Here is a 17,978-nt window from a genome sequence, read left to right as displayed (position 1 = left end):
GGAAATGGCAGAAAGGACCACCCCCTCTTTCAGAATACCGACCGGCTCTAAGACCTCAGGAGAATCAGGCAAAAAACTCCTAGAGAGGGCATCAGCCTTAATATTCTTAGAACCCGGAAGGTACGAGACCACAAAATCAAAACGGGAAAAAAACAAAGACCATCGAGCCTGTCTAGGATTCAGCCGTTTAGCAGACTCGAGGTAAATCAAATTCTTATGATCGGTCAAGACCACAATACGGTGCTTAGCTCCCTCAAGCCAATGTCGCCACTCCTCAAACGCCCACTTCATAGCCAACAACTCCCGATTGCCGACATCATAATTGCGTTCAGCAGGCGAAAACTTACGGGAACAGAAGGCACACTGTTTCATCAAGGAACCAACAGGATCCCTCTGATACAAAACGGCCCCTACCCCAATCTTAGAAGCGTCAACCTCAACCTGAAACGGAAGAGAAACATCCGGTTGGCACAACACCGGAGCAGAAGTAAATCGACGTTTAAGCTCCTGAAAGGCAGAGACAGCCGCAGAGGACCAATTCGCCACATCAGCGCCTTTCTTTGTCAAATCGGTCAAACCACGGTTTGACCGATTGGTTTAACCATTGGTTTAACCACGCTGGAAAAATTAGCAATGAAACGGCAATAAAAATTTGCAAAACCCAAAAATTTCTGAAGGCTCTTCACGGATGTGGGCTGAATCCAATCATGAATGGCCTGAACCTTAACCGGATCCATCTCTATAGACGAGGGAGAAAAAATAAAGCCCAAAAAAGAAACCTTCTGCACCCCAAAGAGACACTTAGACCCTTTCACAAACAAAGCATTGTCACAAAGGATCTGAAATACCATCCTGACCTGTTGCACATGAGACTCCCAATCATCGGAAAAAATCAAAATATCGTCCAAATATACAATCAAGAATTTATCAAGATAAGTCCGGAAGATATCATGCATGAAGGACTGAAAAACAGATGGAAAAACAGATGGAGCATTAGAGAGTCCGAATGGCATCACAAGGTATTCAAAATGGCCTTTGGGCGTGTTAAACGCAGTTTTCCATTCATCACCCTGCTTAATACGAACAAGATTATATGCCCCTCGGAGGTCAATCTGCGTAAACCAACTAGCTCCCTTAATCCTAGCAAACAAATCGGAAAGCAAAGGTAAAGGGTATTGAAACTTGACCGTGATCTTATTCAAGAGGCGATAATCTATACAGGGTCTCAAGGAACCATCTTTTTTAGCAACAAAAAAGAACCCCGCTCCCAACGGTGAAGAAGATGGTCGAATATGCCCTTTCTCCAAAGACTCCTTAATATAGCTCCGCATGGCGGTATGTTCAGGCACAGACAGGTTGAAAAGTCGACCCTTAGGAAACTTACAGCCTGGAATCAAGTCAATAGCACAATCGCTGTCCCTGTGCGGTGGAAGGAAACTGGACTTGGGCTCATCGAATACATCCTGAAAATCAGACAAAAACTCTGGAATTTCAGAAGAGGAAGAAGAGGAGATTGACATCAAAGGAACATCATTATGAACCCCCTGACAACCCCAACTAGTCACAGACATGGACTTCCAATCCAACACAGGATTATGTACCTGCAACCATGGAAAACCCAGCACGATAGCATCATGCAAGTTATGCAACACCAGAAATCGACAATCTTCTTGATGGGCTGGCACCATGCGCATGGTCACCTGTGTCCAAAACTGGGGCTTATTTTTAGCCAAGGGTGTAGCATCTATGTCCCTTAAAGGAATAAGGTTCTGCAAAGGCTGCAAGGGAAAATCACAACGCTTGGCAAACTCAAAGTCCATTAAATTCAATCCACAAACGCCATGACAGAAAATGATGACAATGAGCAGATCAAGGACACAGATAACAAAAATTTAGGTTATACAGTACTGATGGTAATTGAACTGGCGATCCTCTTTGTCCGCTTAGGGCAGACAGAAAAGACATGAGAAGCGTCGCCACAATAATAACACAACCTATTTTGACGTCTGAAACCTTGTCGTTCCATTCTAGACAGAATTCTATCACACTGAATAGGCTCAGGAATTTGCTCTGAGGATAACGCCACAGTGCGCACAGTTCTGCGCTCCCGCCAAAGCATCATTATTCCATTTAGTTAACACAGACCATTTTCTGAATTTCTGACAATACAATTCTGCCGCCTCTTGACCCTGAGACAGGGCCAACAAGGTCTTCTCAGCTTGATCTACAGAATTAGGTTCATCATATAATAATCCCAAAGCCTGAAAAAGGAGTCAATATTAAGCAAAGCCGGATTCCCAGATTCCAGGGAAAACGCCCAATCCTGAGGGTCGCAACGCAGCAGGGAGATTACGATTTTTACCTGCTGAATGGAATCACCAGAGGATCGAGGTCTCAGAGCAAAAAACAGTTTACAGTTGTTTTTAAAACTCAAAAATTTGGACCTGTCACCAGAAAACAAATTAGGAGTAGGAATCTTCGGTTCTAAAGCAGGAGTCTGAACAATATAATCAGAAATACCCTGCACCCTAGCAGCAATCTGGTCTACACGAGAAGCTAATTCCTGAACATTCATGCTTGCACCAGGCTCCTCAGCCACCCAGATATTAAGAGGGAAGAGAACACAAAACAGACTGGAGAAAAAAAAATGGCTCAAGACCTTTCTTCCCTTCTTCTGAGATGCATTTAAGTCATTGTCGGCCAGTTGTCCTGTTATGATCCGGTGACCTTGGAGCAGCATGAGAACTTTCACTGGAGAAGGTGGTCACTTGTTATGATGCGGTGGTTTAGGAGCAACATGGAACGAGCTCTGAAGGAAGTGGTAACTGTACTGACCGCAGTCCCTAAGCTCAACACAACACTAGAAGTAGCCGTGGGATGCTCCTAACACTCCCTAGGCACCTCGTTACCGCCTAAGAGCTAACTACCCCTAAAGATAGCAGCAGGAAAACTATCTTGCCTCAGAGAAAATCCCCAAAGGATAGATTAGCCCCCCCACAAATAATGACTGTGAGTGGAGAGGGAAAAGACATACACAGAATGAAACCAGGATGAGCACAGGAGGCCAGTCTAGCTTGATAGATAGGACAGGATGGAATACTGTGCGGTCAGTATAAAACACTACAAAAATCCACGCAGAGTTTACTAAAAATCTCCACACCTGACTAAAGGTGTGGAGGGTAAATCTGCTTCCCAGAGCTTCCAGCAAGACAGAATTAATTCATACTGATAACGCTGGACAAACATAGAAAGCACAGAACGGATAAGTCCACAATCTGTGAACAGAAAAGAGCAAGCAAAAACTTAGCTTTGCTGAACTGGTCAGGATAACAGGGAAATCCAAAGAGATGTGAATCCAACCAGGAACCATTTACAAGTGGCACTGGCTGAAGGAAGAGCCAGGCATAAATAGCCGAACAGAAAAGACGATCAGTGGAAGCAGCTGAAGACAGCTAACTCCAAGGAGCAGCCATACTACTTGAAACCACAAGAGGGAGCCCAAGAGCAGAACTCACAAAAGTGCCACTTACAACCACCGGAGGGAGCCCAAGAGCGGAATTCACAACAGTACCCCCCCCCTTGAGTAGGAGTCACCGAACCCTCACCAGAGCCCCCAGGCCGATCAGGACGAGCCAAGTGAAAAGCACGAACCAAATTGGTGGCATGGAGATCGGAGGCAACAACCCAAGAATTATCCTCCTGACCATAACCCTTCCACTTGACAAGATACTGAAGCCTCCACCTCGAAAAACGAGAATCCAAAATCTTCTCAACCTCATATTCCAACTCTCCCTCAACCATCACCGGGGCAGGAGGGTCAACCGAGGGAACAACGGGCACCACATATCTCCGCAACAAAGATCTATGGAAAACATTATGAATGGCAAAAGAGGCTGGAAGAGCCAAACGAAAAGACACCGGATTAATAATTTCAGAAATTTTATAAGGACCAATAATCCGAGGCTTAAACTTAGGGGACAAAACCTTCATAGGAACATGACGAGAAGACAACCAAACCAAATCCCCCCACACGAAGCCGGGGACCAACACACCGACAGCGGTTAGCAAAACGTTGAGCCCTTTCCTGAGACAACGTCAAATTGTCCACCACATGAGTCCAAATCTGCTGCAGCCTGTCCACCACAGAATCAACACCAGGACAATCAGAAGGCTCAACCTGCCCAGAAGAAAAGCGAGGATGAAAAACAAAATTACAAAAGAAAGGTGAAACCAAAGTAGCCGAAATAGCCCGATTATTAAGGGCAAACTCAGCCAACGGCAAGAAAGACACCCAATCATCCTATCAGCAGACACAAAGCATCTCAAATGGGTCTCCAAGGTCTGATTAGTTTGCTCAGTTTGGCCATTAGTCTGAGGATGAAACGCCGAAGAAAAAGACAAATCAATGCCCATCCTAGCACAAAAGGCCCGCCAAAATCTAGAGACAAACTGAGAACCTCTGTCAGACACAATATTCTCCGGAATGCCATGCAAACGAACCACATGCTGAAAAAACAATGGAACCAGATCTGAGGAGGAAGGCAACTTAGGCAAAGGTACCAGATGGACCATTTTATAGAACCGGTCACAAACAACCCAGATAACAGACATCTTCTGGGAAACAGGAAGATCCGAAATAAAATCCATGGAAATATGCATCCAGGGCCTCTCAGGGACCGGCAAAGGCAAAAGCAACCCATTAGCGCGGGAACAGCAAGGCTTGGCTCGGGCGCAAGTCCCACAGGACTGCACAAAAGCACGAACATCGCGCGACAAGGAAGGCCACCAAAAGGACCTAGCAACCAAATCTCTGGTACCAAAAATCCCAGGATGACCAGCCAACACTGAACAATGAACCTCAGAAATCACCTTACTCATCCATCTATCAGGAACAAACAGCTTCCCCACAGGACAGCGGTCAGGCCTATCAGCCTGAAATTCCTGAAGCACCCGCCGCAAATCAGGGGAGATGGCAGAAAGAATCACCCCTTCCTTAAGAATGCCAACCGGCTCAAGGACTCCAGGAGAATCAGGCGAAAAACTCCTAGAGAGGGCATCAGCCTTAACATTCTTAGATCCCAGAAGATACAAGACCACAAAATCAAAACGGGAGAAAAACAGAGGCCATCGAGCCTGTCTAGGATTCAGCCGCTTGGCCGACTCGAGGTAAACCAGATTCTTATGATCAGTCAAGACCACAACGCGGTGCTTAGCTCCCTCAAGCCAATGTCGCCACTCCTCAAACGCCCACTTCATAGCCAACAACTCCTGATTGCCGACATCATAATTGCGTTCCGCAGGCGAAAACTTTCTGGAAAAAAAGGCACACGGTTTCATCAAAGAACCATCAGACTCCCTCTGAGACAAAACGGCCCCTGCCCCAATCTCAGAAGCGTCGACCTCAACCTGAAAAGGAAGAGAAACATCCGGCTGACGCAACACAGGGGCAGAAGTAAATCGGCGTTTAAGCTCCTGAAAGGCCTCAACAGCCGCAGAGGACCAATTCGTCACATCAGCGCCTTTCTTCGTCAAATCAGTATGGGGCTTAACCACACTGGAAAAGTTGGCAATGAAACGGCGATAGGAATTAGCAAAGCCCCAAAATTTTTGAAGGCCCTTCACAGATGTGGGTTGAATCCAGTCATGAATAGCTTGGACCTTAACAGGATCCATTTGTATAGACGAGGGAGAAAAAATAAAACCCAAAAAAGAGACCTTCTGAACTCCGAATAGGCACTTAGACCCCTTCACAAACAAAGCATTATCACGAAGGATCTGGAACACCATCCTGACCTGCTTCACATGAGACTCCCAATCATCGGAAAAAATCAAAATATTATCCAAATATACGACCATGAATTTATCAAGATAATTGCGGAAAATATCATGCATGAAAGACTGGAACACAGATGGAGCATTAGAGAGCCCAAATGGCATCACAAGGTATTCAAAATGGCCTTCGGGCGTATTAAATGCAGTTTTCCATTCATCACCCTGTTTAATACGAACAAGATTATATGATCCTCGAAGGTCAATCTTAGTAAACCAACTAGCCCCCTTAATCTGAGCAAACAAATCAGTAAGCAGAGTCAAGGGGTACTGGAATTTAACCATGATCTTATTAAGAAGACGATAATCAATACAGGGTCTCAAGGAGCCATCCTTCTTAGCAACAAAAAAGAAACCCGCTCCCAATGGTGACGAAGAGGGCCGAATTTGCCCCTTCTCCAAAGACTCCTTAACATAACTCCGCATGGCGGCATGCTCTGGCACAGACAGATTGAAAAGTCGGCCCTTAGGGAACTTGCAACCAGGAATCAAGTTAATAGCACAATCACAGTCCCTGTGCGGTGGAAGGGAACTGGACTTGGGCTCATCAAATACATCCGGGAAATCCGACAAAAACTCAGGAACCTCAGAAGAGGGGGAAGGGAAGAGGAAATTGACATCAAAGGAACGTCACTATGTACCCCTTGACAACCCCAACTAGTCACAGTCATAGTTTTCCAATCCAGCACCGGATTATGTTCCTGTAACCATGGAAAACCCAGTACAACAACATTATTATTATTATTATTATTATTTATTATTATAGAGCCATTTATTCCATGGCGCTTTACATGTGAGGAGGGGTATACATAGTAAAAACAGGTACAATAATCTTGAACAATACAAGTCACAACTGGTACAGGAGGAGAGAGGACCCTGCCCGCGAGGGCTCACAATCTACAACATCATGCAGGTTATGCAACACCAGAAAACGGCAATCTTCCTGATGTGCTGGGGCCATGTACATAGTCATCTGCGTCCAGTACTGAGGTTTATCCTTGGCCAAGGGTGTAGCATCAATACCCCTCAAAGGAATAGGGCTCTGCAAAGGCTGCAAGGAAAAACCACAGCGCCTGGCGAATTCTAAGTCCATTAAGTTCAGGGCAGCGCCTGAATCCACAAATGCCATGACAGAAAAGGACGACAATGAGCAAATCAGGGTCACAGATAAGAGAAATTTAGGCTGTATAGTACTAATGGTAACAGACCTAGCGACTCTCTTAGTACGCTTAGGGCAATCAGAGATAACATGAGTAGAATCACCACAGTAAAAGCACAGCCTATTCTGACGTCTGAATTCCTGCCGTTCTGTTCTAGTCAAAATCCTATCACATTGCATAGGTTCAGGACTCTGCTCCGAGGACACTGCCATATGGTGCACAGCTTTGCGCTCGCGCAGACGCCGATCAATCTGAATGGCTAGAGACATAGATTCGCTCAAACCGGCATGCATAGGAAAGCCCACCATAACATCTTTAAGGGCTTCAGAAAGACCTTTTCTGAAAATAGCAGCCAGAGCCTCCTCATTCCATTTAGTGAGCACAGACCATTTTCTAAATTTCTGGCAGTATAATTCTGCCGCTTCCTGACCTTGACACAAGGCCAACAGGGTTTTTTCTGCCTGATCCACAGAATTAGGTTCGTCATACAATAATCCGAGCGCTTGAAAAAATGCGTCTACATTCAATAATGCTGGATCCCCTGTTTCAAGAGAAAAAGCCCAGTCTTGAGGGTCACCACGCAACAAGGATATGATGATTTTTACTTGCTGAATGGGATCACCTGAAGAACGGGGTTTTAAAGCAAAAAACAATTTGCAGTTATTTTTAAAGTTCAAAAACTTGGATCTGTCCCCAACAAACAAATCAGGAGTAGGAATTCTAGGCTCTAAAGCCGGGGTCTGGACAACATAGTCCTGGATACTCTGTACTCTTGCAGCAAGTTGATCCACACGAGAAAACAAACCCTGAACATCCATGCCAGAACATATATCCTGAACCACCCAGATATCAAGAGGAAAAAAAAGACAAACCAGAGCACAGAAAAAAAAATGGTTCAGAACTTTCTTCTCCTTCTTTTGAGATGCATTTAATTCATTTTTGGCCACTTGTACTGTTATGATGCGGTGGTTTAGGAGCAACATGGAACGAGCTCTGAAGGAAGTGGTAACTGTACTGACCGCAGTCCCTAAGCTCAACACAACACTAGAAGTAGCCGTGGAATGCTCCTAACTCTCCCTAGGCACCTCGTCACCGCCTAAGATCTAACTACCCCTAAAGATAGAAGCAGGAAAACTATCTTGCCTCAGAGAAAATCCCCAAAGGATAGATTAGCCCCCCACAAATAATGACTGTGAGTGGAGAGGGAAAAGACATACACAGAATGAAACCAGGATGAGCACAGGAGGCCAGTCTAGCTTGATAGATAGGACAGGATGGAATACTGTGCGGTCAGTATAAAACACTACAAAAATCCACGCAGAGTTTACTAAAAATCTCCACACCTGACTAAAGGTGAGGAGGGTAAATCTTCCCAGAGCTTCCAGCAAGACAGAATTAATTCATACTGATAACGCTGGACAAACATAGAAAGCACAGAACGGATAAGTCCACAATCTGTGAACAGAAAAGAGCAAGCAAAAACTTAGCTTTGCTGAACTGGTCAGGATAACAGGGAAATCCAAAGAGATGTGAATCCAACCAGGAACCATTTACAAGTGGCAATGGCTGAAGGACAGAGCCAGGCATAAATAGCCGAACAGAAAAGACGATCAGTGGAAGCAGCTGAAGACAGCTAACTCCAAGGAGCAGCCATACCACTTGAAACCACAAGAGGGAGCCCAAGAGCAGAACTCACAAAAGTGCCACTTACAACCACCGGAGGGAGCCCAAGAGCGGAATTCACAACAGTCACTATACTGACCGCAATCCTGAACTTAACACCGCAACTAGAAGTAGCCTTGGAGTGTACCTAACAATCCAAGACACCTCGTCACAGCCGGAGGACTAAATACCCCTAAAGATGGAAATAGGAATACTATCTTGCCTCAGAGCAGATCCCCAAAGGATAGACAGCCCCCCACAAATATTGGCGGTGAGTCGGAGAGGAAAAAACATACACAGGCAGAAAAACAGGATTTAGCACAGGAGGCCACTCTCGCTAAATAGGACAGGATAGGACAGAGTTCTGTGCGGTCAGTATTAAAACCCTTGAAAAATATCCACAGCAGAATATACAAAAACTTCCTACGTCTAACAAAAAATGTAGGAGCGTATATCTGCAACTCCAGCGAATCCTACAATCAGAGCAGGAATACAAACAAAAACAAGCACACAGCAGTGTGCCACAGACACAAAAAGCCAAACACTTATCTTTGCTGAATTTGGCAGCTAGCAGGAGAAGCCAGAAAGTGATCCAACACTTCACAAGGAACATTGACAACTGGCAAGGGCTAATGAATCCTGCACACCTAAATATCCCAGTCAGAATTGTAATCAGCAGATACACCTGGCCAGGACTGCGACTCAGAGACAACTGCATTTCCACCTACAACCACTGGAGGGAACCCAAGAGCAGAATTCACAACAATTAAGTTGGCAGGAAGGGAACAAAACTATTGTGGTCATTTAGGCCAAATGGTGTAATAGTCTCCAATTTAAAGATCCATCTGGCCTCCCTTTGAGCCAACATCCTTTTCCAGTTACCCCCTCTAAGTCCAATAAAGACTCTATCCCTTTGACAAGTAATCCCCTAGGGTCACACCCATGAAAGGCTTTAAAGTGCCACGGGATTGGTTTAAGGTTATGGAGATCATCTTCTGTAACGGCACCCTCAATAGCTAATACGTGCTCACGCACTCTCCTATGAAGTTCACGTGTGGTCATTCCGATGTAAATATGACCACAAGGACAGGTAGCATGATACACAACAGCTTTCGTTGTACACGTGATGGTATGTGTAATTTGGTATACCCTGTCTTACCTGGAGTTAGAAAACTAAGTAGCGCTGTACATATTCCGGCAGGCCACGCATTTGCCACAGCTAGTACAGCCCCATTTGGGACTTTTAGATTCAAAGATAAATTTAGGACCAGGTCCTTTATGGTAACTATGAACTAACTGATCCCTCAAATTATATGATCTCCTGAAGGTAATTGTAGGGGTTTTACTGATACATTTAGCGATGGTATTATCCGTCATAAGCACGACCAGTGCTTTGTGATGGCCCTCCTAATCTCGTCACTCCTGGAATTGAAATCCAGGATACAACATACCTGGTCCATTCCTTTATCCGTTTTTTTGTTTCTGCAAAAGAGTATTTCTATCACTTTGGTAGGAACGACAGATTGTTTTCTTCCCGTAACCACGGTCTCTAAATCGTTTGCAAAGGTCCAAAGCCTGTTTCTCTAAAAGATCCTAATTTGAGCATATCCTCTTTGCATGTAGAAACTGTCCTTAAAGGTACCTTCACACTAAGCGACGCTGCAGCGATACCGACAACGATGTCGATCGCTGCAGCGTCGCTGTTTGGTCGCTGGAGAGCTGTCACACAGACAGTTCTCCAGCGACCAACGATGCCGGTAACCAGGGTAAACATCGGGTTACTAAGCGCAGGCCCGCACTTAGTAACCCGATGTTTACCCTGGTTACCATCGTAAAAGTAAAAAAAACAAACACTACATACTTACCTTCGCTGTCTGTCCCCGGCGCTCTGCTTTCGTGCACTGACAGTGAGCACAGTGGCCGGAAAGCAGAACAGTGACGTCACCTCTGTGCTTTCCTGCTGGCCGGCGCTCACAGCCAGTGCAGAGAAGCACAGCGCCGGGGACAGACAGCGAAGGTAAGTATGTAGTGTTTTTTTTTTTTTACTTTTACGCTTGTAACCAGGGTAAACATCGGGTTACTAAGCGCGGCCCTGCGCTTAGTAACTCGATGTTTACCCTGGTTACCAGTGAAGACATCGCTGAATCGGCGTCACACACGCCGATTCAGCGATGTCTGCAGGGAGTCCAGCGATGAAATAAAGTGCTGGACTTTCTGCAGTGACCAACGACATCACAGCAGGATCCTGATCGCTGCTGCGTGTCAAACTGAATGATATCGCTAGCCAGGACGCTGCAACGTCACGGATCGCTAGCGATTTCGTTCAGTGTGAAGGTACCTTTAGGCATATTTTTAATCAGATGATGTGGATGATGTGAAGACTCATGTAACAAAGAGTTAACGGACGTGCTCTTACTAAACAAATCTGTCTGTATGACACCTGTTATGATTAGGTAATTCAGTACCACAATGGACATAGAAGTCAGAGCACATACAGTGACCTGACAATAACCCAAAAACATAGAACGAGCTCTGAGACGTGGGAACTCTGCTGACCGCAATCCCTAATCCTCTACAACAACACTAGAGGCAGCCGTGGATTGCGCCTAACGCTCCCTATGCAACTCGGCACAGCCTGAGAAACTAGCTAGCCTGAAGATAGAAAATAAGCCTACCTTGCCTCAGAGAAATACCCCAAAGGAAAAGGCAGCCCCCACATATAATGACTGTGAGTAAAGATGAAAAGACAAACGTAGAGATGAAATAGATTTAGCAAAGTGAGGCCCGACTTTCTGAACAGAGCGAGGATAGGAAAGGTAACTTTGCGGTCAACACAAAACCCTACAAACAACCACGCAAAGGGGGCAAAAAGACCCTCCGTACCGACTAACGGCACGGAGGTACACCCTCTGCGTCCCAGAGCTTCCAGCAAGCAAGAAAAACCAAATAAGCAAGCTGGACAGAAAAAAACAGCAAACAAAAATAACAAAAGCGGAACTTAGCTATGCAGAGCAGCAGGCCACAGGAACGATCCAGGAGGAAGCAAGTCCAATACTAGAACATTGACTGGAGGCCAGGATCAGAGCACTAGGTGGAGTTAAATAGAGCAGCACCTAACGACTTCACCACATCACCTGAGGAAGGAAACTCAGAAGCCGCAGTACCACTCTCCTCCACCAACGGAAGCTCATAGAGAGAATCAGCCGAAGTACCACTTGTGACAACAGGAGGGAGCTCTGCCACAGAATTCACAACAGACACCATCGCCATCAACAATAATGGAGATATCTAAAAAGTAAATTTTTCTAGTATCATATTTAAATGTCAAATAATGTTCCTAGTGGTTGAATTCAGATCATTGATAAACACACCCTACTCTTCATGTGACCCTGGCCAAATCATAAGAACTCACAATAAAATCTTCACGGCCGGGGGTGTTGTACATTGAGTGCGGCAAGCCTGACGATGGCCATTTCGCGCCCGACGGGCGCTTCTATGGGTCAGTCGGACCCGTAGAAGCGCCCATCAGGCGCAAAACGGCCGTCGTCAGGCTTGCCGCACTCAATGTACAGCACCCCCGGCCGTAAAGATTTTATTGTGAGTGAATAAATTTACCTGTCTCGGAAGATCGGTGAGTGCTGCCTCTTTTCTCTTCTTCATTGGAATATTCCACATGTTTATTCGGCACAGCAACCGAGATCTAATGACTGGACTTCTACTGCAGGTGAGCAGTTCTCGGCTAATTTGTAGAGGCGGTGGTGCGGTCTCTTTGACTCTCTTATTCGATCAAATCATAAGAACATCATCAAAATATCTCCACAAAGAGACGACCTTATGACTCAACCGATGTGGGTTGGTCTGAAAGATTTCCCGCTGCCATAGGCCTAAGAATAAATTTGCGTATGAGGGCGCACAAGACGCCCTCTGTTGTGAGTTCTGTGGTCGAGCTCCCTCCTGTGGTCATGAGTGGTACTTCGGCTGGTTCTGTCTATGAGCTTCCTCTGGTGGATGTGAGTGGGGCTGCGGCTTCTGAGTTTCCTTCCTCAGGTGACGAGGTTAAGTCGTTAGGTGCTGCTCTATTTAACTCCACCTAGTTCTTTGTTCCTTGCCTCCAGTCAATGTTCCAGTATTGGTCTTGCTCTCTCCTGGATCGTCTTGTGGCCTGTCTGCCCTGCATAAGCTAAGTTCTGCTTGTGTTACTTTTGTTTGCTATTTTTTCTGTCCAGCTTGCTATATTGGTTTTTCTTGCTTGCTGGAAGCTCTGGGACACAGAGGAAGCACCTCCGTGCCGTTAGTCGGTACGGAGGGTCTTTTTGCGCCCTCTGCGTGGTTGTTTGTAGGTTTTTGTGCTGACCGCAAAGCTATCTTTACTATCCTCGGTCTATTCAGTAAGTCGGGCCTCACTTTGCTAAAACCTATTTCATCTCTGTGTTTGTATTTTCATCTTTACTCACAGTCATTATATGTGGGGGGCTGCCTTTTCCTTTGGGGAATTTCTCTGAGGCAAGGTAGGCTTATTTTTCTATCTTCAGGGCTAGCTAGTTTCTCAGGCTGTGCCCGAGGCGCCTAGGTCTGGTCAGGAGCGCTCCACGGCTACCTCTAGTGTGGTGTGATAGGATTAGGGATTGCGGTCAGCAGAGTTTCCACGCCTCAGAGCTCGTCCTATGTTATTAGTAACTATCAGGTCACTTTGTGTGCTCTTAACCACCAGGTCCATTGTGTTTCTGAATCACCAGTTCATAACAGCCCTCATCGCGGTACCCTGTGTTTGGAGGAAAATATAGGTTTTATTAGTAGATGTCAGGAAAAAAAAAGAATGTTGTAAAATAATAAAAATACCATTGCTGCTTGGGTCCCCACCAGTCTCTGTATTTTCTAATTAGAAAACTTGTGATTCCTACAGCTAATCAGCTGCCGAAGCAGTGAGTAACATAGGCAGTGATTGGGGGAATGGAGGAGATATCTTAGTCAGTAATTCAGTGTCAGGGCTAGCGGAACGCACCAAGTAATAGGGTGATAGATACAAGGTGCGTTCGCAGCCCAGCGTCCACCGTGCAGAGATACCTGCTGCAAATAATGGCGGATGGACACAGAGCTCACACGTGGGTTAAACTTCACCCCGTGTAAAATGAAAGCGAGCTCTGTTGCCTCACAGAGTCGCACTGTACACAGGAACTAAAACCCTACCTAAAAGCTGTGCTTGCTCTGGAACTCTTCTGTGCTAACCGCACACGTGAAGGAGCCAGATGCTAAGGCAAGGCTAATTGCCCACACTGATGCTAGCTGCCTGCCTGAGTGTACAGCCCCAAGGCTAAACAGACTCACACCACTTATATACAGTGTGGCAGAGTATCAACTGCCAAACACAAACCTTTTATAGCTGTAGCAGTTCAGGAACTTCCTTGTAGACCAATAGGAGCTGCTACAGGACCTGAGCGTGTGACAACCCGACCTCCAATGAGAGGTCTTCCCCTGGGCATGCTCAGGAGGGGAAAAGCAGGACTTAGTCCCAGGAGCGCCTGCTCTCCGCCGAACAGCACTAATTATAATGGTTGAACCTGAAAGGGCAGCAGTAACCAAGCGTGCAGTATCTGTCCTGGCCAGGCGCTGGGACCAATACCTCCGCAGAGCAGGCTCCACTGCTGGAGACCGACATGGCTCGAGATTCCCCCTGTGCAGCGGCAGGAACTCTACACCTAACATTCAGCTTATGTTCCAGACCAAACAAGATTATACAATAAAACATCTACACGTTCTATCTTCTCATATGTTTCCCTTATTATCTCCAGTAATTGTATTGTTACACAGGATTTTATGATGTTACATCGGCTCCTCTTCTTTTCATTCAGTTCTCTACAATATCGGATCCTCTTGGTGAAGATCTTCTATATTAGAGAATTTTCCTGATTTACCAATCAAAGATGGATATGGACAGAGACAAGATGGTGGAGAGGATATTATACCTCACTCTAGAGATCCTCTTCCGGCTTACTGGAGAGGTGAGAGATTTTGATGAGGTCACTTTACATCATTCTTATCTATAGGAAAAAGAGATGGACAAAACTGGAGAGGGGAAGACTCTGGAAATGTCTATAGTGAGATTTATTATTGTGTCTCCCCATAACCAGGATTACACAGTAGTGAAGAAGACCGCTACTGAGTGCTGTCAAGACCCTGTGTCTGAGGGATGGGGAAGACCTCTGAGCCCAATCATGGGGACTCCACATCACCCCCTGATACATGAGGACATCAATGACAAGAAGATACTAGAACTCACCTACAAGATAATTGAGCTGCTGACTGGAGAGGTGACACTGCTGGGACATTATACAGTAACGCTATGAAGGGATCGGGGAAATGATGGTATCATTGTATTTGTCAGGTTCTTATAAGGTGTCAAGAAGTCGCTGTATATTTCTCCATTGAGGAGTGGGAGTTTTTAGAAGGACACAAAGATCTGCACAATGACATCATGATGGAGGTTCCCCAGCCCTTTACATCATCAGGTAATAGACAGGACTAAATACACATGGCCTATAGTTATCTATCTGTATGTAATGAATGAATTCAGTCTCTGTATGTGTTTTCTCCAGATCTATCCAGTAAGAGGACAACACCAGAGAGATGTCCCCGTCCTCTTCTTCCACAGGACTGTAAAGAAGAAAATCCTAATGTTCCTCAGGATCATCAGGTAGATGGAGAGAAGGTGTCAGGAGATCTCCCCTGTGATGTGTAGATGGCTGTGAAGGTCTTGTGCTTAGTCTTGTTTTATCCACCAGTATTATATGTTTTATACTTGTGTTATGAGAATGGTGGAGATGGCAGGATTAGAGCTGATCATAGATGTGACTTCTCCATCTGTCTGTGACTTTTACAATATTTGTTTCAGGGTGAAGATCTGACCCATATTAATACTACAGAGACAAATGTGAGGGGTGATGAGCGATGTAAAGAGGAGATTCCTACATATGACTACCCAGGTGAGTAGTGACCACTAAATGCAGAGAAGTGCGAGATTGTTCTCAGTCACTGGCTGTGGCTGCTTTATCGGTCTTGTAGTCCGGCTCTAGACCCCAACATTCTCCACCCAAAACTGCACAAATTACTTTGGGCATTGAAAGCCCTTTTATATAGACCTTACAACCTGGAGGATCCACCTACCCTCTGGGATTAGGAGATGCTGACCCTTACCTGGCCAGATCAGTAAACTGCAAAGCCAAATGACAGCTTGCATAGAATGGGCTGACAAGTTAGAAAATCACTTGAAGAAAAATATTATGATGGGCCTGTAAGAGAAAATGGATGGTAATGATGTTGTTGGCTTCCTAGAACCCTGATATCTTACTGAATAAATCTCCCTTCTATGCTGCTGAATGTGCTCATATGGTTCCTACAAGACCAGGTCCAGTCTTTCTGGACAAACTTCGGTTTTATGATCGACAACATTGAATGTGCAGTGAAACCAACTGAGAATTTCTATACAATAATAACAGAAATTACCTTTTTCTTAATTTTTCATTTCCTTTTTAAACTGACTAACTTCAAATAGGATCACAATAAAGTACATAAAAACCATTACTCCTGTGCCATGATATATCTCTAAGCTGTGCGTGGCTGATGGCTGTAATATACATTTATTCACGCCTGCAGGAGATGGGTTGGCATGGCTCAAGCCCTGGTGTCATGGATTCACCACACGTTATAAATTACATTCTTTTCGATCCTAAGGAATTCGGATTACTGCACAATCTCTCCTGAAATGGGGGGCGCTAATACTTTCTTTACTCTTCTGGTCAGGAGTCATAGCAGCTCCAATTGTCCACCATAAATGAGTGAAACTCCAGTTTAGTGTTGAAGCTTTCCCCTCAAACATATGTTGTTGGTAAAGATGCAACATAGAATTAAACAAATTTTCTTTTTTTACAGATTGATTCTGTATGATAGTTTGATTGTCCTGGGATCGGCCTGCCTCACTTATGTGAGTCTACAACACCCAGGTAGTCTTGACAAAAGGTGTACATTTCTTCTGCCAAATGTGCAAGATCTAACTTTAAGACACCTCAGCTCTGCTGTCACGATTGGACTGGCGAGTAAACTGGGACCAGGGGCACCTTTCCTGGCCCTAGCATTAGGGGGCGCCTTAACTCGCCCTGATCCCCTGGATACCTCAGATGGCGAGGATGCTGGGGCCCCCGCCCTTGCCCTGTCTCCTAACTGCAGCCCTGCGTCTGTCCCCTTCCCCTCCCGGGGAAGAGAGGAGCTACCGTGTACCGTAGTACCCCAACCCGACAAACAGGGGAACCAGGACAAGGTTAAAAGAAAACTCCACTCACACAAAATATACTCTCACAAATAACAGAGGTATTCACCAGGGTGTGAAGGACGGAGGAAAAAAATAAGGCAGGTAAAGATGAGGAATTTCCAAGTGTACAAACAAACCAAACAATAAACTCATCCAGGTCTCCAAACACCAGCTCCTCACTACTCCAGGTCTATCTAGCAAGTGCTATCTCAGACAAGGATCTGGCCAGAAGGCCTAGCTTTTATAGGAGAGAGGAGTGGGTAACTGAGCACAGCTGAAAGCAGGAATTTTCACATGGCCTATTAACTCCTGTCCTGCTGAAAGAAAACAAACACCTTTAACACGCCCGAAGAAGTACTTCTTCTCAGCGGCGAAGCAGGAACCATCAGACGCTGTGGTCTTCTGGTACTGCTCTGTCATGGTAACTCCGTGACAATACCCCCTCTTCTATGAGGGACCTCTGGAACCTCAGGGCCAGGTTTATCTGGGTGAGCCGCATGTAAGGCCCGAACCAATCTGGCCACATGGACGTCAGAAGCTGGAACCCACATCCTCTCCTCAGAACCGTACCCCTTCCAATGCACCATGTATTGAAGTGACTGACGAGCAAGACGAAAGTCTAAGACCTTTGCTATCTGGAACTCCAGGTTACTATCGACAATGACAGGAGAAGGTGGCAGAGGTGAAAGTCCTGCAGATGCCATGTACTTCTTGAGAAGTGAATGGTGAAAAACATTATGGATTTTATAGTATAGAAATATATATATATAGTAGAAATGGAAGAAGAGAAGAGTTCCTCCTCCGGTAAACCAGAAAGGTGATCACCATTAAACGAACTAAACTGTGGATGGAACCCACATGCCCCGAAAAATGATGACTTACCGGTTGAATCCTGACAGCGATTATTAACTGCAAATTCAGCCAATGGTAAGTAGGCTGATTCTCAGACACAAAACATCTAAGATATGTCTCTAAATTCTGATTAACCCATTCAGTTTGCCCATTGACTGCGGGTGAAAAGCAGA

The 17,978-nt window shown here is 45.5% G+C and overlaps 1 protein-coding gene across 2 annotated transcripts in view; it reads left to right on the top strand.

Moving 5' to 3' along the window:
- The window catches only part of LOC138663528 (oocyte zinc finger protein XlCOF6-like), a 73,907-nt gene that overhangs the window by 37,984 nt on the left and 17,945 nt on the right, over positions 1-17,978 (top strand). For both annotated transcript variants that reach the window (XM_069749768.1, XM_069749769.1), the window contains exons 2-6: positions 14,501-14,650; positions 14,780-14,959; positions 15,034-15,157; positions 15,245-15,342; positions 15,541-15,631. In XM_069749768.1, the coding sequence (XP_069605869.1) occupies positions 14,573-14,650; positions 14,780-14,959; positions 15,034-15,157; positions 15,245-15,342; positions 15,541-15,631 (571 nt within the window). In that variant the 5' untranslated portion in view covers positions 14,501-14,572. The remainder of the gene's footprint in view (positions 1-14,500; positions 14,651-14,779; positions 14,960-15,033; positions 15,158-15,244; positions 15,343-15,540; positions 15,632-17,978) is intronic.

Source organism: Ranitomeya imitator, chromosome 2, assembly GCF_032444005.1.
Source record: "Ranitomeya imitator isolate aRanImi1 chromosome 2, aRanImi1.pri, whole genome shotgun sequence".
NCBI lineage: Eukaryota > Metazoa > Chordata > Amphibia > Anura > Dendrobatidae > Ranitomeya > Ranitomeya imitator.
This window is presented reverse-complemented; position numbering and strand designations above follow the sequence as displayed.